Source organism: Zingiber officinale, chromosome 2B, assembly GCF_018446385.1.
Source record: "Zingiber officinale cultivar Zhangliang chromosome 2B, Zo_v1.1, whole genome shotgun sequence".
Taxonomy (NCBI): Eukaryota; Viridiplantae; Streptophyta; class Magnoliopsida; order Zingiberales; family Zingiberaceae; genus Zingiber; species Zingiber officinale.
The window spans coordinates 82334038-82362027 of NC_055989.1; the positions used below are offsets into that span (position 1 = coordinate 82334038).

At 36.2% G+C, this 27990-nt stretch overlaps 1 protein-coding gene across 2 annotated transcripts; it reads left to right on the top strand.

Moving 5' to 3' along the window:
• The first annotated feature begins 7375 nt into the window (after positions 1-7375).
• Positions 7376-27630, top strand: LOC122046047 (vacuolar cation/proton exchanger 3-like). Of its 2 annotated transcripts, XM_042606540.1 has the most exons (13): positions 7376-7683; positions 7811-8072; positions 8617-8877; positions 9049-9116; positions 9185-9213; positions 9332-9528; positions 9618-9830; positions 10828-10959; positions 11929-12045; positions 12125-12178; positions 12726-12842; positions 13238-13331; positions 27281-27630. In XM_042606540.1, the coding sequence occupies exons 3-13, from the start codon at positions 8617-8619 to the stop codon at positions 27286-27288; spliced, it is 1290 nt and encodes a 429-aa protein (XP_042462474.1). In that variant the 5' UTR covers positions 7376-7683; positions 7811-8072; the 3' UTR covers positions 27289-27630. The 2 variants fall into 2 exon arrangements, with proteins under 2 accessions (XP_042462474.1, XP_042462473.1); XM_042606539.1 differs by lacking the exon at positions 7811-8072 and having other exon boundaries at positions 7378-7683.
• The last annotated feature ends 360 nt before the right edge of the window (positions 27631-27990 follow it).

Genomic DNA, 27990 nt, shown 5'->3' on the forward strand with positions numbered 1-27990 from the left:
TAGATTCTATGAATATATTTAAATGAGTTAAATCTGTGAACTTGTTTTTTTATCTTCTCCTCCATGCTTCTTTCAATTGTTGTCTACTTCTTCAAATGTCAACATCAGAGTGACTGAGTGTTAATTAATTATTATTTCAGTTTACTTCAGATATCCAATTCTTCAAACAAATTAATCTCGCAATGACTCACCTGGCTTTATGAAAATTTTCCACTGATTACTAGGATAAATCAGGAAACTTTCATGAAGGCCCATCCAGATAGTTAACATTCTTAGGCTTATTTCTCATTAGAGAGAAAATCATTTGTAGTATACCGCTTCTCATTGCCCCAGGTACCTAAACCTTCTTCCGCTTCAACAATAGCTTTCTTTGTTTTAAGGGAATTAATCTATGACTACATTTTCTTTTGAATTTTGATGCAACTGATTTGTTTAACTTGCATTAGATTTTTATGGTTAAATACAGTAAAAACTAATGTTTGAATTTGTTGCTCAACAGCTTCTTTGAGGTCAAATTGAGGAAAACAAAAGCCCCTAGTGGTGCAGAGGAGGGGCATCAAGTTGTCATCTAGATATATGTAGTTTGATTCTCGCCTATGGATCATTTGTAGAAATTTTTCTTTCAAATAGGACACATAATCATGAAATACTGAGCTTCTAAGCTGCTTACCGTGCGCTTCACGATTTAATCTAGTAGCCGATAAAAAATTCTATGAAACTGAATCGATCACTCTATATTCAATATTACTGGTTCATCATAAATGAAGAACCCAGGATTTTGATGTGATCGTAAATGAACGATAATAAAGATTCGAACCATATATTATATATGAGAAATTATAATTATTTGTGATGTCAAACCCTTTGACAAGGGACAGAGCCACCCATGGCTAAGGTGAGATCTAGTCCCACTAATTTTTGGCATGTCTTTGGATTTTTTTTCCAGCCCCACTCATTAACTCATTGATCATTCTTATCGTCTCCCTACCCTTCCAATTCTAACCTATTGTCACGGGAAAACTACTAGAAAAGGACATCCAATCTTAATCCAACCTAATCCAGGTCCAATTGCATTGATTTGTGGCTTGAACCAAATATTTAAGCAAGAAATGGTGAAAACAAACCCTAATTCATACAGGTTGTATGTGAATTGTTCTCCATTTTTGTTATTTTGCTGACAATTTTCTAGAGTTTAGGTCGTGAATCGTGATCACCACCTCCGTTCGAGCTTTTAACAATAATTTGGGGAAAATCACCACGTGACCACCTTTATGTTAGATTTATAATTTTATTAGAATTATTTGTTTATAACCTCAAAGGTAATTTAGTTATTTAACTTTTCAATTTAGGATTTAGATTTTTCTTATAATTAACTATATAAGACTTTGTACTATTTATTTCTAAATTACTTTTGAGATTCATCAAATTAAGATGGTTACTTTTTCTTAGGCGTCAATTTCTACAACTCCGACCCAAATCAATTTTATTTTATTTTTTAGGAGTTTCAACTAAATTCCAAATCAAATTTTCCGCTCAATTTAGCTATGATTTTAAGAGTTTTGAAGCTCAATTCCAACATGTATTGGTCGATTTGCGACTTGCCTTGAGTGAGAATTTTACTTATTTAAGTTAGTTTGATTTTTGTCTCATATATATTGCTAATTTTATTTTTTTTATTGATTTATTGTTTTTTTTTTTTCTTAGGTTAGATTTATTGTTATAAGTTCTGAAATTGTGGGATTTTGAGATAAAATTTGACAACTCTAAAATTATGTCGAATATTTAGTTGTAATTATTTGAGTTACGATAATATTGGACGATGTTGTTTATGAATTTTCAAGTTTGGATTTTTAGTCTAAAATTTTATTATTAAGAATTGTGGGAAAATAATCCCTTAGTTGGGAATTTTTAATCTAATATATATTTTTAATTGTCAAGTTGATTCCTCTTATTTTACCTCTTTATGTTTCTACGAACAAACATTTTCAACTATGAAACTTATTAAAATATTTATTCATAATAAGATGAACAAAGAGTTTTTTGCAATTTTATGGTCATATGTATTTAACAAAAGTTGGTTAAAAAAAATTGATAACAATATAAAGATAATGAGTTTGATTTTAAGATTGTTTATCAAAGAACGCAACTTCAATAATATTTTTGCTCCGTATTTTTGAATTATTAAATATTAAAAACTTGTATTACATATTTCCAAAAATTAATATTTACATACTTTTTTTATTTTATTTATATTTTTAAATTAATTAATTTTATTATATCAATTATAATTGGCAGTAGACTTAAGTAATTTTAAATCCTGAGTATACCCTTGAGGCCTTGATTTACGATAATCCATTTGTACGATTTGTCCTAATGATTTATAGAAAATTTTTATTAGTATTAGTCAGATCCATTGGACATTTGAATTATAAAAAAAATTAAAGAAATAAATCAAAATTAAGAAGATGGCTCTCCAGTGGTGGTGTGACCGCCACCGCCTCCCTCACCCGTAAAAGATTTCCCATTCTCATCCCAAGCCACCGACTCTGAGTCCATATGTAATATTAGTCTCTGGGTTCCTTCCGGCGACACCCACTTGGGGATAGGGCGGATCTAGGTGAGGGCCGGAGTGAGTTGAAGCTCTCGCTAAGATCTATCGGAGAAGGAGAAGTCATGGAGGTTGCGATGGGACTAATTGTGCTCAACCCTCATCGAGAGATGAAGTCCTAGACGTAAGTGGTGAGTCATGACCAACGTCTTGGGAAATGAGAAGAAAAAAAATGTCTATCATCTTCATTATCTTCATCCTTTTTTATTTTATTTTATACAAGAGTTAGTGGATCGTTCCACCCAGGGAGGCAATGGGGCGGGGCAGGGACGGGTTTGTCATCCCCATCCCCGCCCTTGAATTTCATCCCCATCCTCATCATCGTCTCATCTCCACTTTTTCGGATTCGGGGAATCCCCGAACCCGAATCATCAGGGATCAAATCCCCATCCTCACCTCATTCCCGCTTTAATTCCCAAATTAATTTTATATTAATAATAATAATAATTTTATTATTAATATTTAAAATTTTTTAATAATAATATTATTATCAATAGTATTATTAGTATTTTTAAAAAATATAATAATAATAATAATATTATTATTATTATTATTATTATTATTATTATTATTTTCGAGGTGAGTTCGGGGATGAGGACAATATCCCCATACTCACCCCGAATCTGCTTCATCCCTGAAAAAAATCCCCGAACCTGCCCCCATCCCCAAATAAATCGGGGATCTTCGTCCCCATTTCATATTTTCCCCGCGAGACACTGAATCCACGAGAAAAATTATCATCTCTAGTTCCACTAACTTCTTATATAAAAAAGGGGCCATCTTATTAATTTGGTAGCTGACAGGCTACAACCCAAGTCCAACAAGCTAACAATTCAATTCTTCTATGAATCTCTCCTTTCCATATTTGACTGATTTATCATTCCAAAAACAAATTTAAGAACCCCTACTCAACTGCTCTCCGGTGCTCTCCCTCTTCGCTTCTCAACTCTATCCATTGCCTAACGGCCCCAATTATCGCTGCTTAGACTACTCAGTGCTCAGTCTACCTAGATACAATCAGTAGTAAAAAAAAATAACATATTTATTTCCCATTGGCCATTGTTGTACCATTCTTATCATTTTGATATTGTTAATTAAATAATTGTATTGTGTATTTAAATTTAAAAAAACATAAAATCAATTTGGGTATTTGGAAAAAAATGATAATCTTAGTTAGCGTTATTGACTGTTCTTGGGATGACCGATCTAATTCTATGAAAATTTTTCATCGGTCATCAGGATAAATCAGAAAGTGTACCTGCGCGACCAACCCAGAAGCCTAGTATCTTTTTATTATGCCCCCTCCCCCATAATTTGGAGAAAAAATTCATACAAATACGTCATAGTTGAGGATCGAATCGTAGATAATTGGGTGATAACTTGAATGCCCTACTATGACACTATAGCTCCGAGAATAATCAATTTGGGTATTTGAGTATTTAGGATATATGGTTATTAGAAATTTAGTATTAATTTTTTATTTTTTTATTTCAATTTAAATAGGGGTTGAATTCTACAATATAGAAATTAAAATTTAAAATATATAAATTTTTAGTTGTTGTATTTGAAAAAATTTAAATTTGAAATTAGGGAAGTATAATTTAGACCATTATATATTATTTATTTAATTCAATTTTAAATTAATTGTGAATATTGATTTAATTACATAATGTACATGAATTTATTTTTAATTATTTATTTATATAGATTAAAGAGAGGTTTTGAAAATCTAAACATTTTCGTAGTGAGGGTTCTTGTAATGATCCTTATATTAGTGAAGCTGTGGAAAGTCAATCTCGTGTGGAATTAGATTTAAATAATATTGTTAGTGATTCAGGATTATAAAAATCAATTTAAGAGTTTGATGTTTCTATTCGAGATAAAGTCTGAAGAGAGTACTTGACTAGGACACTTTGTCAACCAATTGAGCATATGTATCCAAAAAGATCTTTTGGTAATCAAGAAAGGAGTTTCCAAGATAGCCAGTATAAAATATATACATGGCTAAAATATAACATTTCAAAAGATGCGGCATTTTACTTATAGTGTTATCTTTTTAAATCATCAAATAAAGGAGGTTGATATAAAGAGGGTGCCTTTGTAAAAATGAGATTCATTAATTGGAAAAATACATTAGAAATATTTAATTTGCATATTGGTATTGTGGATAGTTGTCACAATCATACTAGAGTACAATTTGAATCTTTTCAAGATAAAAAACATAGCGTTTCAAATATATTACGAGCACATGAGTGAGATATGGAGGTTTCTTATCACACTCATTTAACAACAATGTTGGATATTACACAATTTCTTTTGAAGCAAAGACTATCTTTCGGTGGACATGATGAGTCAACTAGGTCTTTAAATATAGGAAACTTTCTTGAATTGCTTCAATGGTATAGTCAATGAAATTAGGTAATTTCTAAGGTTGCAATGATTTCTCTAGCAATTCAAAAAGATCTTACACGTGCTTGTACCTCTGAGATCACACTTTTCATAATTGAAGATATTGGAAACAATGTTTTCTCCTTAATGATTGATGAGTCTTGAGACATTTTAGTGAAGGAGAAAATGAAAATTATTTTGGGATATGTAAACAAAAGAGGGCATGCAATTGAACGATTACTTGCAATTGTACATGTATCTACCACTAGCTCTCATTATTTAAATGATGCTATCGATGTTTTATTTGTGAAACATGGATTATCATTATCCAGACTGAGAGGTCAAGGATATAATAGAGTTTTAAATATGCATGGTGAATTCAATGGGTTAAAATCTCTCATTTTGCAAGAAAATTCATATGCAAAATATATTCATTATTTTTCTCACCAATTACAGTTACTTTTATTGATGTTGTCAAGAGTAATCTCGATGTAAATGATTTTTTTTTAACTATGTCTTTATGATTGTGAATATGGCTAGAGCATCAGGCAAAAGGAGAGATCAACTCAAATTGAACATGATCGGGTTGTTGCAATGTTGGAGAGTGGAGAGATGAATACTAGTAGTGGCAAAAATCAAGACTAATTTAGTAAGGTAAGGAGATACTCATTGGAGATCATACTACTTGACATTGGCTCATCTATTATCCACGTGACCTTCAGTGATACAAGTGTTGGGGAATATTTGTGATGATTATAGTTCTTATGATAGTAGAGGGATTGCCAAAAGTTTGAATAAGAAAATGGGGAATTATGAGTTTGTTTTCATGTTGCATTTGATGAAGACGATATAGGAAACGACACATGAGTTGTCACTTGTCTTACAACAAAAGAATAAAAATATTGTCTAAGCCATAAGTTCGATTGAAAGTGTGAAAGATCAATTTCAAATATTTAGGGAAGAAAGATGGTATACAATTACAAGTAAAGTCAATACATTTTGTGAGTTGAATTAGATCTCAGTGTTGGATATGGAATATAATACAATTTGTTTGAGTGGTGGTCATAGTAGGCATAGAAGGTAAATCATCACTAATTTTTATTATCGTGAGATTTTCTATCACATATTATTTCTAAAAAATTTATTTTATTTCTATTATATTCCCCAATAAGATTTATTTATTTATTAATTATTATTGTTACAAATTAAGGTTGTTAATTAAGTTATACCAGAGATGAATACTCGTTTTTCATAAGTTGACACAAAATTACTTTGTTATATACATGTCTTCATCCAAAATTTTTTTGTTCTGAATTTAATGTTCAAAAACTAGTTCAATTTTGTGATTTGGACTTCTTAACAAATAATTATATAGTTATTGAGCAACAACTTAAGAATTTTATTCATAATATACGACAAAATTTAAATTTTTCTAGAATTGAAGAGTTGGGAAGTCTTGCTCAGAAAATTACTAAAACTTTAAAAAATAAAACTTATCCATTGATTTATAGTCTGATTGAGATGAAATTAGTTTTACCAGTTGTGACTGTATCTATTGAAAGAATATTTTTTACGATAAAAAAAATAAAGATTGATTTACATAATAAAATAAGAAACGAGTGGATGAATGACAGTCTAGTCGTATATCTCGACAAGGATATTTTTTTAACAATTAAAAATGAATAAATATTATAATATTTTCAAAAGATACCAGATCATATGATGTAATTACCTCCTCTTTCTTATTTATAATCATGAGATTATCAAGTGTTAATCAATACTTCAATAAAGAATAGTCTAATAGTAATTGAATTAAATTTTTTATTATCAAATATATTTATTATGTTAAAAAAAAAATATGTTAGCATTCGTCAGAAATTATCTTCGGATTCGCCCCTCCATGAGGAACCGCTGCAGCAGCCTCCTTCGACTATAACTCAACCTCGCGGAGCGCGGTGTTCTTAGGAGAGGAGGTGAGGTGGAGACAACGCCGAGATTGTCCTTGCAGTATCCGAGGTTGCCCGGGGGGAGCCGGCCCCGGGAGCAGATCGATGTCGAAGAGGTGGTCGTAGGTGGAGCCCTGGAGGGCGTGTATTTCATAGTGATAGTGCTCAATGAAAATTGTGCCCGAGTATTTTCTAGAATTGATAGGGACCTATTTGAATATTTGGTTAAAAGCATCCTATTTCAACGCACCAATTCCATAAATAGATGTCACCGTACGCTAACCGGACGCGAACAGAAATTTCCATCCGCTGTATATTTTTAGTACGAAACCCTGTTTTCAGCGAATGGCAGATCGGTATTGTTAATCGACGCACTCTGCTGTAGTCAGACTTGGCCGAAACACATAGAGCCTAGTTGAGTCAACGGCAGCTGATCTGACACGGACCGACTTGCGGCCGAGACGACCATAGCCATAGGGTTCACTGCGAAGCTTCCTAGAAGCTTTAACTTGGTGAGGCATCGATCTCCGCCGTCTTCATGGAGTTGAATCGAATCCCTAAAAGGAAGGCGACGTTCCAAAAAATCTTCGGATTTGTAGATACGAAAGGGCAAAATTCTAGATGAGCAGCAAAGGAGGAGGAGATCAAGCTTCGTCTTAGTTTTATCGATTTGCCTCTCGCTTCGATTGCTGTACCTTATCTTCAATCCCTTTCGTTCTCGACGCAAGGAGTGAAAAAATGGTAACTTGTCTCATTCTGTTTCCGATCTCTGTCTCCACGTTGTTGTAGATCTCTGTTGGACTTGAATTGATCACTTCTGGATAAGGATTCCTTAGTATTTAAGATCATCTTTGATATTGATGTACAGCGTTACGACCTTTGAATTTTGCAAGTATTATTTGGATGGCCGAAACCTGGTGCAAGATATCGGACTACGTTGACACTAAGAATGTAGATCTCAACTCAATATCTTGGGCCTCAGTTAGAGATTGTTTGCGGATGAGGTCAATTTTTTACACCTTAGTAATTAAGGCATTCCGAGGTCTTGCCGGTTGCAGATTCCGAGCTTAAGCAGTAGCCTCAGAGAATTCAAGCCTTAACTGTGAGGATGAGGTTTTCTGTTTACAAAGGTCTCTGCTTGTGCCTAGCTAGTCACGACCTGCGTTAATTGTTAAATAATGTGGTTAATTATGTTACCATTCTATTTTTTTTTCTCTTTCTTCTTTTTGAGCATTTTGCATCGTGGAGTGGTTGTTTGCTGGATAACTCCATCTTTCATTTGACTCATTTTGAGTTGATAGTTGATACCCTGAGCTAGTTGTCTCGACCTAAGTTTTGATTTTGGGAATGTGTTAGTGCATAGTCAATGATTTATTTCCATCAGTGATATCATAATTGGACTTACATCCACTTGATACTAATCCTAGTATGATAGAAGTATACACTTTGTGACCATGCTTCACAAAGTCGGCTAATCCTATCTTGAGATAATGTGACTTTGCAGTGTCTGGTTGCACTATTGGACTGCTTTCTTTTCAGAACTACCCGAACCAACTTTCACTTCCTAAGAAAACATTTGTACATATTTTCTTTTTTACATGAACAATCTTTGTTAGTGAATTGTATTCCTTAAGCTGCCAAAATTTTATTGAATTTGATATGATAATTATACAGATGAGACCTGCGGATGAAAGGGAAGGTTTTGCAATGGAGATGGAGACAATTGCTAGTCCATCATCACCGTCCACAAAGATTGTCTCATCTGAGTTACTTCATAGTAGGTCTCTTTCGAATGTTGCCTATTCGAGGATCCCCTGGGGAATACTCAAAGGATTTTCAAAGAGCATTAAAGTTGTCATTTTCAGTGCAAAAATTAATATTCTACTACCATTTGGACCTCTGTCAATCATTCTCCACTTTCTTACTAAAAATCATGTAAGTCAAAGTTGAAACAGTATGTACCTGATACTTCTGTTTACTTTTTGACTTTTTATTTCTGTCCTATGCAATTCTTGACAAGCTTATGTTGAACTGACAGTCAACTATAGGATTACCATTTCGACAAAATGAATGTCATTTCTGATTATTCTCTTCTGCTCGTTTCAGGGGTTAGTTTTCTTCTTCAATTTGGTAGGTATTATTCCTTTAGCTGAACGTTTAGGATATGCAACAGAGTAAGTTAATCCGTATTTATAATATTGTTTCCTATCTTCAATTTATTCTGAATATTTCTATTTTTCAGGCAACTTGCTACTTACACTGGTCATACAGGTGAGCTGATCTAATTATATGTTATCCAGCCATCAAATATGTTCCAGTTTCTCTATAAATGTCTTTTTGGGCCGGATGGATGTATCACGTTAACTGTTCTTTTGCTTTGAAATTGCAGTTGGTGGATTGCTGAACGCAACCTTTGGTAATGCAACTGAAATGATAATAGCAATATATGCATTAAAAAGTGGAATGATCCGTGTTGTACAACAATCACTCTTGGGCTCTATTTTATCAAATATGCTACTAGTTCTTGGTTGTGCTTTTTTTGCCGGTGGGGTTGTTCACAACAAAAAAGATCAATTCTTCAATAAGGTATTCTTTTGGTTGAGAATGTTTGCATTTTGCAAAATTAGGATGGTTGCAGTATGATAGCTGACACATGTTATACCAAATCCACCTAGGCTGCTGCTGTTGTGAATTCGGGGTTGCTGTTGATGGCTGTTATGGGTTTAACATTTCCTGCTGTCCTCCACTTTACAAGATCAGAGGTGCACTATGGAAAGTCAGAGGTTGCCCTTTCAAGGTTTAGCAGTGGCGTTATGCTTGTGGCATATGCTAGTTACCTTTTTTTCCAACTCAGGAGTCATCAAAACAGTTACCATCCAATTTCAGATGTGAGTTACTAGGCAACATAAATGATCGCACAGCTAACTTATTATTTTGTTTGTCATATTTTCCCCTGATTGATGTGTAGGACAATGAATAATTGATCTTACACCAGTAGTAAGCCTATGAATTCTGCATCCGTGTCATATGCTTCTCCTGACTGGTGTAGAAAATTGACAAAGAAACAGTGTGTAGTAGTTTTAAAGTACAAGAGGGAGCTCAATCCAACAAAAAATGCCAAGGTCCTTAGGTGGGGACTTCTATAGTGGGGGGCTTCTGGCATTTAAGCACAATTTAAGATCCCTCATTTGGAGATTTGAGATTAAGGGTCAAATTTCCTTTGGCAGAAGGAAAAATATCTGTGGAAAAACTTCCTCAAGCACTATTTCCTATTGTTTCCTTCATTGGAAATGACCGGATGGAAGAAAGCAACTAGGGAAATGCACCGGATGGAAGAAAGCAACTAGGGAAATGCTATCTTATTTTCACCTATTTTGTTTCCACCTAAATTGTATATCTGCTTTATTGTGGATCCAAATCTTTTGTAGATATTTATTTTCGAACATTTGTGTGTTTTTGAGCTATGAATATTAGGAAATTATTTTTTTCTCTCCTTTTTTCCCACTCAACGAATCACAAAGGAAATCTTTTCCAGTCCATTTCCTCCTACTTCTTTTCCCAAACTATTTTTTCCCTGTAGTAAGCTGATTATCAGAAGTGAAGTTCTGCACGCATACTATCTTTAATAAATAGATTCAACTCTTCCATGCTTTCCTGTCCTGATTTACCACAAATCTCATGCCCCTTTTTTGTTCCGTATTATTTTGTAACTTAAAATGGTAATTGTGTCTTTGATCTCTTTCTGTGTTTTTTTAGAGCAAAGGGTCAAATGAGATTTTATGTTACCAACTAATGGCACATGTCTTCTTGTTTGCTTCATTCTTTTTTTACTTGACTTGTGCACTTTATGTTATTTTAATTATAAAGTAGTGTTATATCTTCTAGGGAGAGGGGCATATTGAGGACTCTGATGAAGATGAGCCTCCAGAGTTGAGCCAATGGGAATCAATATCATGGCTTGCAGTTTTAACACTTTGGATTTCCATTCTTTCTGAGTACCTTGTTGATGTCATAGAGGTATACTAATCTCTTATTCATTATATTGAACATTTTTTTTTTCCTCTGAAAGTATTTTGTTCTGGCTGTGTTTTCTGTAATATTGTGTAAATGTGTAACTGCACAATGCATGAGGTCAAACAGTCCTTGATTGGCTGTGTGGCTCTTAGCCACACTTCTGTGGTTGGTAATTGATAACTTCCTGTGAGAATGTTTCACCTTGTGGATTATCCAAGTGTAAAAATTTCCCATACAAATGCTACGCACGCTGTTGTATCTTGCAACAAATTAACTGCCATGTGTTGGCGGTCATTTTAACCATATGAGATGATGAATTTCCTATTCTTTCAAAACTATTTGAAATACCAAAAGCAAGGGATTTGGTCAAGGCCTAAGATCTAGTTCTGGTGTTGGGTTTGGGTGGCACGTCAGAGTGAGATTTGGCATATTGATGCTTTCACTAAGATCCACATGTTTTGACTGATTTTAGTACTGGTTCACTGAAGGGATCGATGATGAGGGGAAAAAAAATGAAAAATCTTGATTCTGTCATGTAACTGTTACTGATTTGCCTTCTTGTGCAAATCCCTAGTAACAAGTAAATCCTAGTTTAATATGAGGGCAAAACAAAAAATCTTGATTCTATCATGTAACCATTACTGATTCCTTCTTTTGTACCAATCTGTAGTAAAAAATGAATCCTAGTCTTGATGGACTTTAGTATTGACACACTGGAGGTAATGATGAGGATAAACTAAAGGGCTTGATATGAATAGCTATCATGTAAGGATTACTGATTTACCTTGCTGCGCTGTGTCAATCCCTAGTTTAATGTGTTTCTGCAAGTTGTGGAGTTCTAATCTACAGTATTTGGTGAAAAACTATTGTTTATTAATTATTCCGCATTTTAAATGTTGTAAGATTTGCCAAATTTCATATGGCAAAAATTATACTAACTTTATTATCTTCCTATCTGCTATTATTGTTTAGGGAGCTTCAGATGCATTGAACCTTCCACTGGCCTTTATCAGTGTCATTTTACTTCCTATTGTTGGAAATGCTGCTGAACACGCTAGTGCAATTATGTTTGCCATGAAGGATAAGCTTGTAAATCTGGAGAACATTGATTAATGTTGATTTCCTTATGCCACATGCAATCAGGTTATTGTTTTCTTCTCTCTTGTAGGATATTTCTCTGGGAGTTGCCATTGGATCATCAACTCAAATATCCATGTTTGTGGTAATGCTTCGACAACCTATCTATTTGCATTTGTTCCTTTAGTTATTTTATTACAAGGACATATGTTAGCCAATTATCCATATATAGAGTCCCATGTAATTATCACGAATTTTATTGCAACATCCACGAGAGCAATTCTCCTGAAAATCTTGACAAAACAACATTCATCCAAAATAATCATTTATGTACTTTAATAAATCAATCTCACTTTTCTATCAATTGATTCCAAATGGAATAGCACAAATTGTCTGATAAAAGTTGTAGCTGCAGGCTTTGCAGTAAGATTTGAGAAGTATGGAAAAGTTTCAAGTCTAATATGCTATAATTTTTGCACTATGGTCTTAAAACTCTCTAAACTTCCCATGTTCAGAGTCAAAAGTAAAACATTTTTATAGTTTCACACCAATAACAGATTTCTAATTCAAGTACTTCTGGACCTTTACACTCCAGTTACCTGCCTGTGGTTTCCAATTAGACATTCATGTTTTCTCCTTTTATACTATATTACTGATGTGGATTACCATCTTGTTTGTGGTGGCAATTGCAGATTCCTTTCACTGTGGTTGTTGGTTGGGTTATGGGGACACAGATGGACCTAAATTTTCAGTTATTTGAGACTGCAACTCTTTTTATAACAGTGTTGGTTGTGGCATTTATGCTACAGGTTGGTTCTCAAATCAAGCATATTTTTTATTTAAGTTGTGTAGATGCGGCGTCAACTTTTCTTATATATTTTTATGCAATCCTTGCACTGATTAAATATCTTTCACTGCCAAACATTCAGTACATATATGCATCTTCTTGCACTGTGCTAAGATTCTGAAAAAAAATTCTAAGTAGGAAGAGTTTAACACTCCTCCTACTTTGTATAATTGTTATGCATCTATTTTTTGCAATCCTTGCACCAAGAAAATGTTTTTCACTGCCATAGTTTCAGTAGTCAATGTATGCTTCTTCTCGCACTTTGTGTCGAGACTTGTAATTGGTAATATTTTCTGACCTTGCTGTGAGTTCAATATACCAATTTTAGGTCCGTTAATGCTTGTTTTGCTTTTTCAGGAGGGCACGGCAAACTATTTCAAAGGTTTAATGTTGATACTCTGCTACTTCATTGTCGCTGCTAGCTTCTATTTCCACACTGATCCAACAGAAAGTAAGTGAAAGGAAGCTCGACATATGCTTCATATAACACTTTTTTTTGTTTGTTTTGCAAGAATTGAAAATAATAATAATATTATTATTTGATACTAAAAGGAATAGTGCAACCTTATATAGGACTCCAACTTTGACTAAATAGTAATGTGGGTCTACATTATTGAATTCAACACTGACCCTAGGCACAGAGTATGAGAAACAGTTGTATACAGAAAATGTTGGAAAACTGGTGTGCATGAGAAATTAAATATAGATCGTTGGATTAAGATGAACAAATCTAGCTCGACCCAATCACAACATCGATTTCAAAATGGAAGGCATCCAAATGCAGAGGCATTGTGTTCCTCGGGAAGGGATGCAATTTAGATCATCTAATTCAAGTTGGATGGATGAGATCTAATTGAACCAAGAGGTTTTTTTATCCCTTCATTTGAAATAAATAAGATCCCGCACATTCCCATTTCATTCCATTTCAAAGCAAAACAAGTATTGCATTCCATACTTATATTTGGAGAGTTCGAGAAGCTTCTTCGATTTATAGTGCTACTATTGCAAGATAAAGTCGTATCTTGGGAGATTGCCATGTCTGTGAGCACCGTGTGCAGGGCACATTCGTCTTAAAGAGATAGAGTCCAACTCTAACCTCGACTTTGCCAAAGTGGTGTTATATCATTATTTGCTCGCGTTCAAATTGCATCACCACCAGATGCAACAAGTTTAAGATGAATTTTCTTGCAATCATGATGGATTCATCATCGACGACTCTTCCACCGGCGCATGGCGAGAAATTGAGAAATTTATAGGTACTGATTTCAAGAAGTGACAGCAACAGATGTTGTTCTACCTAACAACGTTGAATCTTGCGAGGTTCTTATGTGAAGATGCCCCTTCCATATCTCAAGGTGAGACTCATAAAGAAAAAAGGACGACATATGATACTTGAGGATATAGTGACTTTTTATGTCGAAATTATATCCTCAATGACTTGGACAATACGCTATATAATATGTATATTCCAATGACAACTGCAAAGAAATTATGGAATCTTTTGAAAAGAAGTACAAAATAGAAGATGCCGAACTAAAGAAATTTATTATCGGCAAATTCTTAGACGTCAAAATAATCGATTTCAAAATCGTACGACTCAAGCTTAAGAGTTGCAATTGATCCTACATAGTCTGCATGCCGAGGGCATGACAATGAATAAGTCCTTTCAAGTTGCTGTGATAATCGAGAAACTCCCATCTTTGTGGAGGGAATTTAAAAATTATTTAAAGCACAAACGAAAGGAGATGAGACTTAAGGATAAGACTGTGGATTGAAGAAGATAATCGCAAGCAAACAGAATCAACAAAAATACATATATTTGCAAAGGCAAATCTAATGGAACCAAACACGGGCAAGAAGAGAAAGTATCCCGACAAAGGGCAGAGTCAAGGGAGGGCTAAGAAGTTCCAAGAAATTTATCACAATTGTGGCAAACTGAATTACAAGGCCAAAGACTATCGATTTTCAAAGAAAGTCACTCAAGTGCACATGATCGAAGATAAGTTAGTGTCAGCATTAGACTCGACTGTCGTTGTATTTAAAGACAACTTGGTGGACAATAGAAGACACTTGTGGGTCAATACTTGTGCTACATGACATATTTGCTCTGAAAAGGCTAAGCTTTCAACTTATGCCCAAATTAATGGGAGAAAATTAATCATGGATAATTCTGCAACTTTCAATATTGTTGGTGTAACTTATGCCCAAATTAATGGGAGAAAATTAATCATGGACAATTCTGCAACTTTCAATATTGTTGGTGTCTTGGCAAGGTGGTATTGAAGATGACATTAGGCAAAGAAGTGACACAAATTGATATGCATCATGTTCCAAAATTCGGAAGAATTTAGTGTCAAGTTGACTCTTGTCAAAGCTGATTTTAGGCTAGTGTTTGAGTCGAATAAATATGTATCGACAAAAAATGGTCAATTATGGGAAGAGGGTTCATGGAGAACAATTTATTCAAAATGAATGTAATGGTTGTACACCGTGACTTCAATGACAATAAAATTATAAATTTTGCTTATTTGATTGAGTGTTCGAATTTATGATATGTTAGACTTACACATGTAAATTATAACACTTTGTGATGACTTGTGAATTTAAATTTATTGCTAATATTTAATATTGATTCAACATCTAAATGTGAAATAAATGTTGAAGCGGAAATGTTAAGGTTATCTTTCCATTTAGTGGAAAGAAGCACGATCCATCTATAGTTAATTCATAATGATGTGATTTAAAATTCGTGCAAGCTAGAGGAGACAAAAAGTACTTTGTTACTTTTATTGATGACTGCACTAGATATTGTTTTGTGTATCTATTGAATGGCACAGATGAAGTCTTGAAGCATTAAAAAATTATAAGAATGAAGTTGAGAATCAAATTGGTTAACGAATTAAAAGAATTCAAAGTAATCTAGGAGGAGAATATGATGATTTATTTGATGAATTTTGTGCAGAATCTGACATTATTTATCAAACGATAACTCTTTACTCTCCTCAATCAAATGGGATTGCCGAGTGTATAAACCGAACTCTTAAAGAAATGATGAATGCTATGTTGATAAGTTCAAGCTTACCTCAGAATTTGTGTCTGTTGGGACCGAAATGTAGCTAGAGGAGGGGGGGGGGGGGGGGGGGGAATAGCTCGGCGCGATCTTGTACTCGTCGTTGCTTGTTTCTTGAGATGATGTGCAGCGGAAAATACAAAGAAACAACACTCAACGCTAACACTAGGGATTTACTTGGTATCCACCTCAAGAAAAGGTGACTAATCCAAGGATCCACACACTAACGCACTCTCCAATATGTAAACACTCCTTTTCGGTAACTACCGAAGGCGGAGAAGCCCTACAAGCTCACAGTACAAGAAGAAAGAGAAGGGAAATACAATATAAGCAAAAACTTACAAGATATGCATAAGAAAACCCTAACCCTAGCTTCTTCTTCTTGTTGAAATTCGCCTCTTGACTTGGACGTTCACCAGCACTAGCCTCCAAGATCCTTCAAGATCTGGCGAAGAGAGCAGGAGAGGATCGCTGTGTCGCGTGGAGAAGAATCGAGGAAGTTTTTCCGAGAGAAACGCTCGCCAACAGCTATATCCTGCGCCAACGATCAAATCCCAATCGATCGGATTACTCCCAATCGAGGAAGTTTTTCGAGAGAAACGCTCGCCAACAGCTATATCCTGCGCCAACGGTCAAATCCCAATCGATCGGATTACTCCCAATCGAGGAAGTTTTTCGAGAGAAACGCTCGCCAACAGCTATATCCTGCGCCAATGGTCAAATCCCAATCGATCGGATTACTCCCAATCGATTGGGGAGACTTTGGATCGATCGGTCGATCGATCCAGAGCGCCTCTGTGCTCCTGAGAATTGCCTGGATCGATCGGCTGATCGATCCAGGGCTTATCGCGCAAAATCGCAGCTCCCAATCGATCGCCCGATCGATTGGAGGCTCCCAATCGATCGACCGATCGATTGAGAGGCTTTCTGTTTGCGCGACACTTCTCCCCAATCGATCCACCGATCGATTGGGAGGAGCCTTGTCGCGGGGACTCACCCAATCGATCAGCCGATCGATTGGGCATGAGCCAATCGATCGGCTGATCAATTCAACTCCTGTTTTTGCCCAAAAACAAGTTCAAAGTCCCCTACACCAACATCCGGTCAACCATGACCTGTTGGTTCATCATGCCTAGCATCCGGTCACCCTTGGCTTGCTAGGACTCCCTCACCAAGTGTCCGGTCAATCCCTTTGACCCACTTGGACTTCCACCAGATGTCTGGTCAACCTTGACCCATCTGGATTTCTTTGTGCCAAGTATCCGGTCAATCCCTTTGACTTACTTGGACTTCCCAACACCAGATGTCCGATCAATCTTGATCCATCTGAATTTCCTTGTGCCTGGCTTCACTCACCAGGACTTCCTTTCTGCCTAGCTTCACGCACTAGGTCTTTTACCTGACTTCACTCACCAGGACTTTCCTTCTGCCTAACTTCACTCACTAGGACTTCTCTTCTGCCTAGCTTCACTCACTAGGTCTTTCACCTGGCTTCACTCACCAGGACTTTCCTTCTGCCTAGCTTCACTCACTAGGACTTCCCTTCTGCCTGGCTTCACTCACCAGGACTTTTCCAGTCAAGTATCCGGTCAATCCCTTGACCTACTTGACTCTCCTTCACAATCTCACCACATGAACAATTGCACCTGCAATCTCTATGTCTCGTCTCCATGTATTGTCAAACATCGAAACCCAAACATCAAGACTCGAGCTTGACCCAATTCAAGCTCAGTCAACCAGGTCAACCTTGACCCAGGGAATATTGCACCAACAATCTCTCCCTTTTTGATGTTTGACAATACCTTTAAGTTAGGCTAATCTCATAGCCTCAACTCTCCTTCATGCCAATGTAAGAATGATGGTTTCCTTCATTCTCCTCCTTTTCTAGAGGGCAAAATCCCTCTTCAAGTAATGAAGGCCTAACTTAACCACACATTCTCCCCTTATTGGCACACATCAAAAACTCTCCCCCTGAAGAGTTACCCAACGTTGTTTACAACTTAACTCGTTGTTCACAACACAATAACGAAGGTCCCATACCCTTCATTATTCTTAACGCTCCTCCTTGAGCATATACGACCTGGTATATTCACACATGATTCAAATGAAGGTCCCATACCCTTCATTGTCATCAAATGCTCATCCGTGAGCATACATCACTTGAATAATGAAGATATTCACTCTCCATTATATTCAAATGCCCAACCTTGAGTATTTTTGCTAAAGAAGGTTAACCACCTTCCAAGGTGTATGAAAAATAGATTTTCATGTCCTTAAAGAGTAACTCCCCCTAAAGACATGAGTTGGGTCCCAATCGATTGAACCCTGCTGAATTGATCCACTGATCGATTCAGACTACGTGGATCGATCGGCTGATCGATCCAGCGAGCTTCTGCTCGCGGGAAACTCCTCTCAATCGATCGATTGAGGCACTCCAATCGATCGGGTGATCGATTGGAGCTCTGAAAAAATGAAAATTTATTTCAGTGAATTTCAGAAACTCCCCTAAAATTCTACAAAAATCGAAAAATCATGAAAATTCATGTAGACAATCCTTAGGGCATATATTATCAAGGAAAAATAGTTTTCTACGAAAATACTTTCTATTTTCCAAAATTGACACAAACTTGAAAACTTGTAAAAACTTTAGTGTTTTCTTTTAGTTTGTGTTTAACTTTTCAATGATGATTACTATCAAAAGATAGTCTTCACCAAGGGTTTCCAAAAATATTTTAAAACCATTTTCAAAACCAATTTCCAACCATGTTCTTTGGGCTTAATGCACATGACTTATACATTAGCTTTCCCAATGATTGGAAAACACATAACTATGTGTTTTGATGAACCTAAAACTCATAAAAATGCACTAAATCAACATCTTGAGTTTTGTTCATCATCCTAACATCTCACTTGTATTTAATGTGTACGAAACCACATACAAGTCACCTTATAGTTCTTAGTGAGATGTAAACTTTGGTTTTGCCCTAATCTAAGGGTCATGCACATCTATCTAGGCATTTTGAGGTTATGAACATCCACCAAGGATGTTACTTGTTAATAAATGCCATTTGTCCTTAGTTTGCAAGGAATTAAAAACAATGCATGATGTGTTATGGCATACATCAACGATAAATAATTTTCAAAAGAAAATTTCCTATAACTACATGATGTATGTATGACATGACATGGTATTTTTGTGTTTTTCATAATAAAACATGAATGCTAAATATGATGTCATGACATATGATGGGCAAACAACGCATGATAAATTAGCATAAATAAAATACCTAGAATAGCTATCTAAGTATCCTTAAACCTTAGCTAACTCAAATTTTAAACCTAGGTTGCCCAATATTTCCCAAGAAAAATACCAAAATCCCATCTTGACATTTCTTTACACTTTTATAAATTTTGTGCCAATTTAAATTAAGCATATTCCTCAAATTTTGACACAATTTACTCTTCTAAAAAAAATAACAATTTGAGTTAAGACCTAGATTGCCTTTAATTCCCTAAAAAACATACCAAAATCCCAACTTGGTAGTTCTTATGATTTTCTCAATTTGTGTCACTTAAAATTATATCCAATTTATCAAAATATGACACATTTTACTCTCTCCAAGAGTAACCGTTCATCCTTTTCATTTTCAAAGGTTAATAATAACCTTAAAAATGCTCTCCGAGTGTCAACTTCATCAAAGTTGGGTTAACTACCCTTCTAATAGGAGTTGACACTCTCTATCCCATCTAAGGAGTAGAGAAAATGCTCCTAGGAACCCAAAACCTATTGGTGCTCCTTGGATGCTCTAGGTACTCACTAGGAATAGCCTCCCTAGATACCTTCCTAGTGTCCTTGTTAGGCTTCTTAGGGGACTTGGTCACATTTTCTAGGTCAACTCTAGGAATTGCCTCCCTTGTGACCTTCTTAGTGACTTTCTTGGACTTCTTAGAAGTCTTAGTCACGTTTGTTGTTGCAAAAATACTTCTAGGGATAACTTCTCTTGTATTTTTGACTTGACCATTCGACCTAGGGTTGGTTCCATAATTATATGGAACCATATGGTAAGAAGACACATCCTTTTTAGTTTTAGGTTTGTATCCCAAACCTCTATGGCCATTGGATGACCCTTATTGTGCTAAACCTAGGTTTTGCTCTTTTTGCCCTTTTAGGATATTTTCCATCCTTTTTAGGGTCTTTTCTATTTTATCAAGCCTTGACCTCAAGACTTGATTTTCTTTCCATAAATCCCTAGACTTTGATTTTTCCTTAAATCCTTGAGCATTTTTATTTCTAGGCTTATAACTATGGTCCTTAGTATTATTGCCTAAACTTTTGCCTACCTTCCTAACCCTAGGTGTGGTAGTCTTAGCATAGAGAGCTATATGTTTTTCTTTAATGCTATCATGCTTCCTATTTTTATGGTAAATAGCATTAAAATGATAAAAGTTGGTATTAGCATGCTTTTTACCATTATTTAAAGGGTTAGGCTCAACAAATGATACCTTGCGTTTTACCTTGGAGGCTTCCCCCTGAGTTGTGCTTCCTCCTTGAGCCTTGACCGCTTTCTTCCCCTTGGGACATTGACTCCGATAGTGTCCCCTTTGATTGCAAGAAAAACACACAATGTGCCCCTTGCTCTTCTTTGTTCCGGGAGCGGTCTCTTTGGGCTTCTCCTTGCCCTTTGGTGCCACTTGGCCCTTTTTCTTGGTCAATTTAGGGCACTTGTTTTTGTAGTGCCCATGTCCCCTACATTCAAAACATATGATATGATCTTTATTTTTAGATGAAATATTTATACCTTCACATATAGGGATGACACTTGATCCTCCATTTGATGTCTCTTGATTTTTGGAGGATATATCATCTTCTTCTTCTTTTGACTCGGATGTAGAAGCTTCTCCTTCTTCTTGATCCGGCGTCACTGAAAGTCGCTCCCCCTCAATCCTAGAGGTAGAGGCTTCTTCATCTTCATCTTGTATATGGAACAAAGAGTATGCTCCCTTTTTGCCCTTTTCATTGTATTCCTTTGAAGATGAGGCTTCTTGGACTTCTTCTTCTTCGGAAGTTGAGCATCTCTCAACTTCGGAGTCCTCTTGCTCTTGGTCTTGCCCCAATGAGTTGCCCTTTTTGAATTTGTCTTGATTTGATATAGTGGAGGGGCCTTCATGAAGCTTGGCCAATTTGCTCCAAAGCTCTTTGGCATCTTCAAATTCTCCAATTTTCTCCAAGATGTTGCTCGGCAATAGATTGACCAAAAGCTTGGTCACTTTGTCATTAGCCTCACACCTTTGGATTTGTTCTTGGCTCCACTTGCTCCTCTTGAGAATTTTGCCCTTTGAATTCTTTGGAGCTTCGAAGTCTTCCATAAGAGCAAACCATTGCTCTATCTCCACCATCAAGAAATTTTCGATCCTTGATTTCCAAAGATCGAAGCTCATCATTGTGAACGGTGGAGGCACCCTTGTATCAAATCTAAGTCCGTCTTGGAATTCCATCTTGAAGTTGAGCTTGATGAAATCTTTGACTTTGATGAATTTGCTTCAACTTCTACACCCTCTAGCCTTGTTGTCCCTTCCGGCGATGATTCCAGTGAAGAGCAGCCTTGCTCTGATACCACTTGTTGGGACTGAAATGTAGCTAGAGGGGGGGGGTGAATAGCTCGGCGCGATCTCGTGCTCGTCGTTGCTTGTTTCTTGAGATGATGTGCAACGGAAAATACAAAGAAACAACACTCAACGCTAACACTAGAGATTTACTTGGTATCCACCTCAAGAAAAGGTGACTAATCCAAGGATCCACACACTCATGCACTCTTCAATATGTAAACACTCCTTTTCGGTAACTACCGAAGGCGGAGAAGCCCTATTAGCTCACAGTACAAGAAGAAAGAGAAGGGAAATACAATACAAGCAAAAGCTTACAAGATGCACAAGAAAATCCTAACCCTAGCTTATTCTTCTTGTTGAAATTCGCCTCTTGACTTGGATGTGCACTAGCACTAGCCTCCAAGATCCTTCAAGATCTGGCGAAGAGAGCAGGAGAGGATAACCGTGTCGCGTGGAGAAGAATCGAGGAAGTTTTTCCGAGAGAAACGCTCGCCAACAGCTATATCCTGCGCCAACGGTCAAATCCCAATCGATCAGATTACTCCCAATCGATTGGGGAGGCTTTGGATCGATCGGCCGATCGATCTAGAGCGCCTCTGTGCTCCTGGGAATTGCCTGGATCGATCGGCTGATCGATCCAGGGCTTATCGCACAAAATCGCAGCTCCCAATCGATCGTCCGATCGATTGTGAGGCTTTCTGTTTGCGCGACACTTCTCCCCAATCGATCCACCGATCGATTGGGAGGAGCCTTGTCGCGGGGACTCACCCAATCGATCAACCGATCGATTGGGCATGAGCCAATCGATCGGCTGATCGATTCAGCTTCTGTTTTTGCCCAAAAACAAGTCCAAAGTCCCCTACACCAACATCCGGTCAACCATGACCTGTTGGTTCATCATGCCTAGCATCCGGTCACCCTTAGCTTGCTAGGACGCCCTCACCAAGTGCCCGGTCAATCCCTTTGACCCACTTGGACTTCCACCAGATGTCTGGTCAACCTTGACCCATCTGGATTTCTTTGTGCCAAGTATCCGGTCAATCCCTTTGACCTACTTGGACTTCCCAGCACCAGATGTCCGATCAATCTTGATACATCTGAATTTCCTTGTGCCTGGCTTCACTCACCAGGACTTCCCTTCTGCCTAGCTTCACGCATTAGGTCTTTTACCTGGCTTCACTCACCAGGACTTTCCTTCTACCTAGCTTCACTCACTAGGACTTCTCTTCTGCCTAGCTTCACTCACTAGGTCTTTCACCTGGCTTCACTCACCAGGACTTTCCTTCTGCCTAGCTTCACTCACTAGGATTTCCCTTCTGCCTGACTTCTCCCAGGACTTTTCCAGTTAAGTATCCGGTCAATCCCTTGATCTACTTGACTCTCCTTCACAATCTCACCACATGAACAATTGCACCTGCAATCTCCATGTCTCGTCTCCATGTATTGTCAAACATCGAAACCCAAACATCAAGACTCGAGCTTGACCCAATTCAAGCTCAGTCAATCAGGTCAACCTTGACCTAGGGAATATTGCACCAACAGTGTCAGGAATCTATTTTATCGACAAATCATTTTTTCTATAAAATCCCTTACAAAAAGAAAGATAAAATTCCTTATGAGTTATGGAAGGGTCATAAACCTTCTTATAAATATCAGAAAGTGTGAGGATGTTTGACTAAGGTAGAAGTGCCTAAGCCAAAGCAAACCAAAATAGAACCAAAGATAATCGATTGCATTTTTATTGGATATGCCAATAATAGTAGTGCATATCGATTTTTGATGCACAAATCAACAATTTTTGATGTACATGCTGGAACAACAATTGAATCTAGAAATGTTGTATTTTTTGAAGATATCTTTCCTTGCAAAGAGAAGAAAGAAGAAAGTTTAAATAAAAGAACTTATAAAACTGCGAATATGGATAATCTTAGAAATAATGAACTAAAATAGTAAATTCATTTGGTCCTGATTTCATGACTTGTATGATGGAAAATGAACTAAGGACAATAAGCGAAGCCTTATCAAGTCCTTTCTTTTGGAAAGAAGCCATCAATAGTGAAATAAATTCCAACATGCAAAACTATGTTTGGGAATTGATGGATATTCTACATGGAATTAAGCCTTTAGGATTTAGATGGATTCTAAAGAAGAAATATAAGACTGATGAAACTATTGATGAGTAGAAGATAAGACTAGTGGCAAAGGGATTCAAATAAAGAGAAAGTTTTGACTTCTTTGATATCTATTCACTAGTAATAAGGATCACATCCATTCAAATACCCATTTATATTGTTGCAATACATAACCTTGAGATATCATACATCAAGTGGATGTGAAAACAACCTTTCTAAATGGTGAATTAGATGAAGAAATATACACATATGGAGCAATCTGAAGGGTTTGTGGCTCCAGGACAAGGAAATAAGGTATGTCGACTCGTGAAGCCACTATATGGGTTAAAATAAGTACCAAAATAGTGGCACGAGAAATTTGATAAAATTATGATGTTATAAAATAAACAAGTGTGACAAATGCATATATGTTAAAGGCACACCTGGCTCATTGTCATCATGTGTTTATATGTAGATGATATGTTCATCATGGGGAGTAATCATGATATAATCACGACTACTAAGATGTTGACCAAGAGCTTTGATATGAAAGATATGAATATAGCAAATGTTATACTCAGGATTAAGATTACTAAGACAATAGAAGGAATTGTCCTTTCGCAATCTCATTATATTGAGACATTGCTAAAGAAATTTAATATATATAATCTTCCTCGTGTAAAAATACCAATGGACTTAAGCTTGCATTTGACTAAGAAGAACCATGGTGAACCTATATCACAATTGGAATATTCGAGAATAATCGACAGTTTGATATATGTCACTAACTGCATGTCCGAATATTACTTATGCGGTTACAAATTAAGTATATTTATAAGTAAATCAAATGATGACTATTGGAAGACATTAATAAGGGTTCTTAAATATTTAAAATACACTTTAGAGTATGAATTACATTATACAAGATATCCAGTGATATTAGAAGGCTATTGTGATGCAAATCAGATATCTGATACAAACGACTTTAAATCAACTAGTGGATATGTATATAGCATTGGTGGTGGAGTGGTGTCATGGAAATCCATGAAATAAACATGTATAAGTCGATCAACTATGAAATTTGAGTTTATAGCCTTAGATAAAGCGAAGAAGTTGAATGACTTCATAACTTTTTAGAGGATATCCCATGTTGGGCAAAGCCAACGCCTGCCATGATGATACATTGTGATAATCAATTGGTAATTGCAAGGGCACAAAATAGCACTTACAATGGTAAGTGACGACATATTTGTTGATGATACAATACTATTAGGCAGTTGATCTCTAATGGAGTTATCTCTATCAACTATGTCAAATGTCAAATCGAAAGATAGCTTAGTAGATTCGTTTATAAAAAGTTTGAATAGAGATCAAATATACTACACATTAAAAGGAATGAAATTAAAAATTTACAAACAAGAATATTTATAGTGGTAACCCAATCATGTTAATTGGAGATCCCAAGATATTAGTTCAATGGGACAACAAAGTTATGAAAGTTCGACTAGTTTCCCTCTCATTCCTAGGATGAAAAAATGCTGTCTACGATCTGTAATGGGGTTAAGCTATAAACTTTTACCGACTCCTATACTTGAAAAAATAGAATATGGTAGAATATTCTTTATAGGAGGTCACCTATATAAGAGTGAAGAGGGCCGCTTCAATAAAACACTTATGAATCCAAGTTGTCCATGACCAAAATGGCCAAAACAATAAGAATTATTAAGAAATGAGAAATGTTATTGTGTAGACACCATTGTCTTTGTTTACCGAAACGATTGAGTAGTTCAAGATATCACGTTCATTAAATAGCCTAGTAAATTTGATGGTATTTTACTAAGGAAGGTTCAAAGCCACAAGCTACCTCTTTTGAAACAATAATCTTTCGATTCAACTCTCATTTGATGTTAGCATACATGCATCATTAATTTTTATTCACGTGAGTATTGTTGAAAAATTGATGTGAATGAAATCTAATTGAATCAAGAGGTTCTTCTACCCCCTCATTTGATCCTCACATTCTCATTTTATTCCATTTCAAAGCAAGGCAAGCATTGCATTCTATACTTGCATTTGGATAGTTCGAGAAGTTTCTTCAGTTCGGAGGTCTTGTGATTTGCAATGCTGTTATCATAAGATAAAGTTGTTGTATCTTGGGAGACAATTGTCGTATTCCGTGAGCACCACGTGTAGGACAAATTTGTCTTAAAGAGATAGAATCCAACTCTAGCATCGACTTCATCAAAGTGGTGTTATACTGTTATTTTGTCCGCGCTCAGATTGTACCATCACCCGATTCAACATAAAAAAGTTTAATTGAGTTAAAAAAAAATTAGATGACAACTTTAGATATGAAGCTGGAAATAACCTCTTGTAAAAAGCAGGGTAAGGCTGCGTACAATGGATCTTTTCCTGGGACTTCGCATAGCGGGAGCTTCGTACGCCGGGCTGTCCTTTTATAACTTTAGAGCACCCTAGGCATGAATAGTGAAATTGAAGAGCACCCTAGGCATGAATAGTGAAATTGATTGATGTACGGATGAAGGTCGATTTTGAAAGGTAGAAATTATGGCTTTACAGATTCATGCCTAAAAGTGAGGAAAGAGGCAACAAAATATAAGAAGTATGAAATAGAATTTTGATATTTACTTTTTAAAGGAAAGGAGATGCCGGAGCAGAGAAGTGATATTTGATGTCAAATGAGAAAATTTACACAGGAGAGAGAGAGAGAGAGAGAGAGAGAGAGAGAGAATATGTTTGGAGAGAAAAGTGTCGTGAGTATTTGTGCTCCTTTTTCTTTGGAGAAGTGTAGGGGGAGATAGGAACAATATTTGTCTATTTGGTAATGTGAAGAGAAAGAGGGGGAAAAGTGGGAGGAAGAGAAATGACTAAATTATCCATTCATCTTCTTTTTCATCTCCTCCCTTTCCTTCTCACTAGGCCACCAATGCACGGCTTTGAGGCTAATCATCTTTTAACGACCACTCAAGTCACCTCTGCCACCCCTTCTACTTCTCCTTTTTTGTTGCCACTGGTGTTGGGCACTCAGGCATCATAATCCAGTATCTGTGACCTCTACATGCTTAAGCGCCTGTTGGGACAGTTCTAGTTGATCTTGACATTGACATGGATGGCAAGCTCAGCAGCAAGGCGTGCTGCCCTTAGCATCTGTAAACCAGCGATACAAGCCTCCTCGAGATTTAAGGATGCAATTGTGCACCACTTCAAGGGAGAGGATGGCGCTGGGAAGGCAAAGTGCCTGATGCAAAATCAACTCTTCGACATTGTTTCTGCTCCGTCTCTACCTTCCACCAAAAATAAGAGCCCACAACTTCCTTGTCCATTGAAGTAAAGAGACATCTGCACTATCAATCTAAACCCTTTGGCCTTTAGTTCTTATACAACTGAGAAAACAAATCCAAACAGATTTAACCCCCCTTTCCATGAACCAAGCTTCCCTACTTTTTGCTCATAGTTCTCATATAACTTTAGGAAAATAAATCCTAACAGATTAGCGGATTATAGAGACATTTAACAACAAATGCTTTTACAATTCAATCAACAAAATCGCGATATTAAGGCACCAAGTTCACAATTTGACTACATTTTCAGGTGACTAATCGGAAGAGAAGCTAATCTAATTACACAGTTAACCAACTAATTGCATCACACTGGAGGCCAAGTCATTTGCTGCTGAACCGAGAGTATGATAGAGGTAAATTCTATTGCTCACTCAATCTTTATCAGTTCATGTTTGGGTTACCATTTATCAAAAGATATATATTCTCCCATAAACTCATTTGAAGAAATCAGTCAGCAGATTATGTCTCTTCTCCCTCATATTTTCTTCTTTGCCTGATGCCATGTAAGTACCATTTGTATGGGATTTATGTTTGATTCTGTTCATGTGGAAAGACCTTACTGTGACTAAAATTAAGGGATTTTTAATCCTTCTCTCTCTAGACGGTTTAGCGAATTTCATTTACCTCTACAGTTTTATTTATTTAAGTAGTTAGGCTGTTTAATTAGGATTAATTTCATTTGATATGTAGTTTGCCCAATTATTTTTCATTAATCTGAATAGTAAATTAGTGATTCTGTTTTTTATTTAATTTTTATAATTATTGGCAGAAGAATGCTGCCTATACAGAGCTAATGTAATTTTTTATTTAATTATATAAAAATAAAATACCAAAAGATAGACTCAATCCACTAAAATGATTTTTATTTAGAAAATTGTGTCTTATTGATGTAAATATGTTTATGTTCTTTTTGATATGTGCTTATAAGAAATTCAATTTGATTTATTTAGTTCAATTATG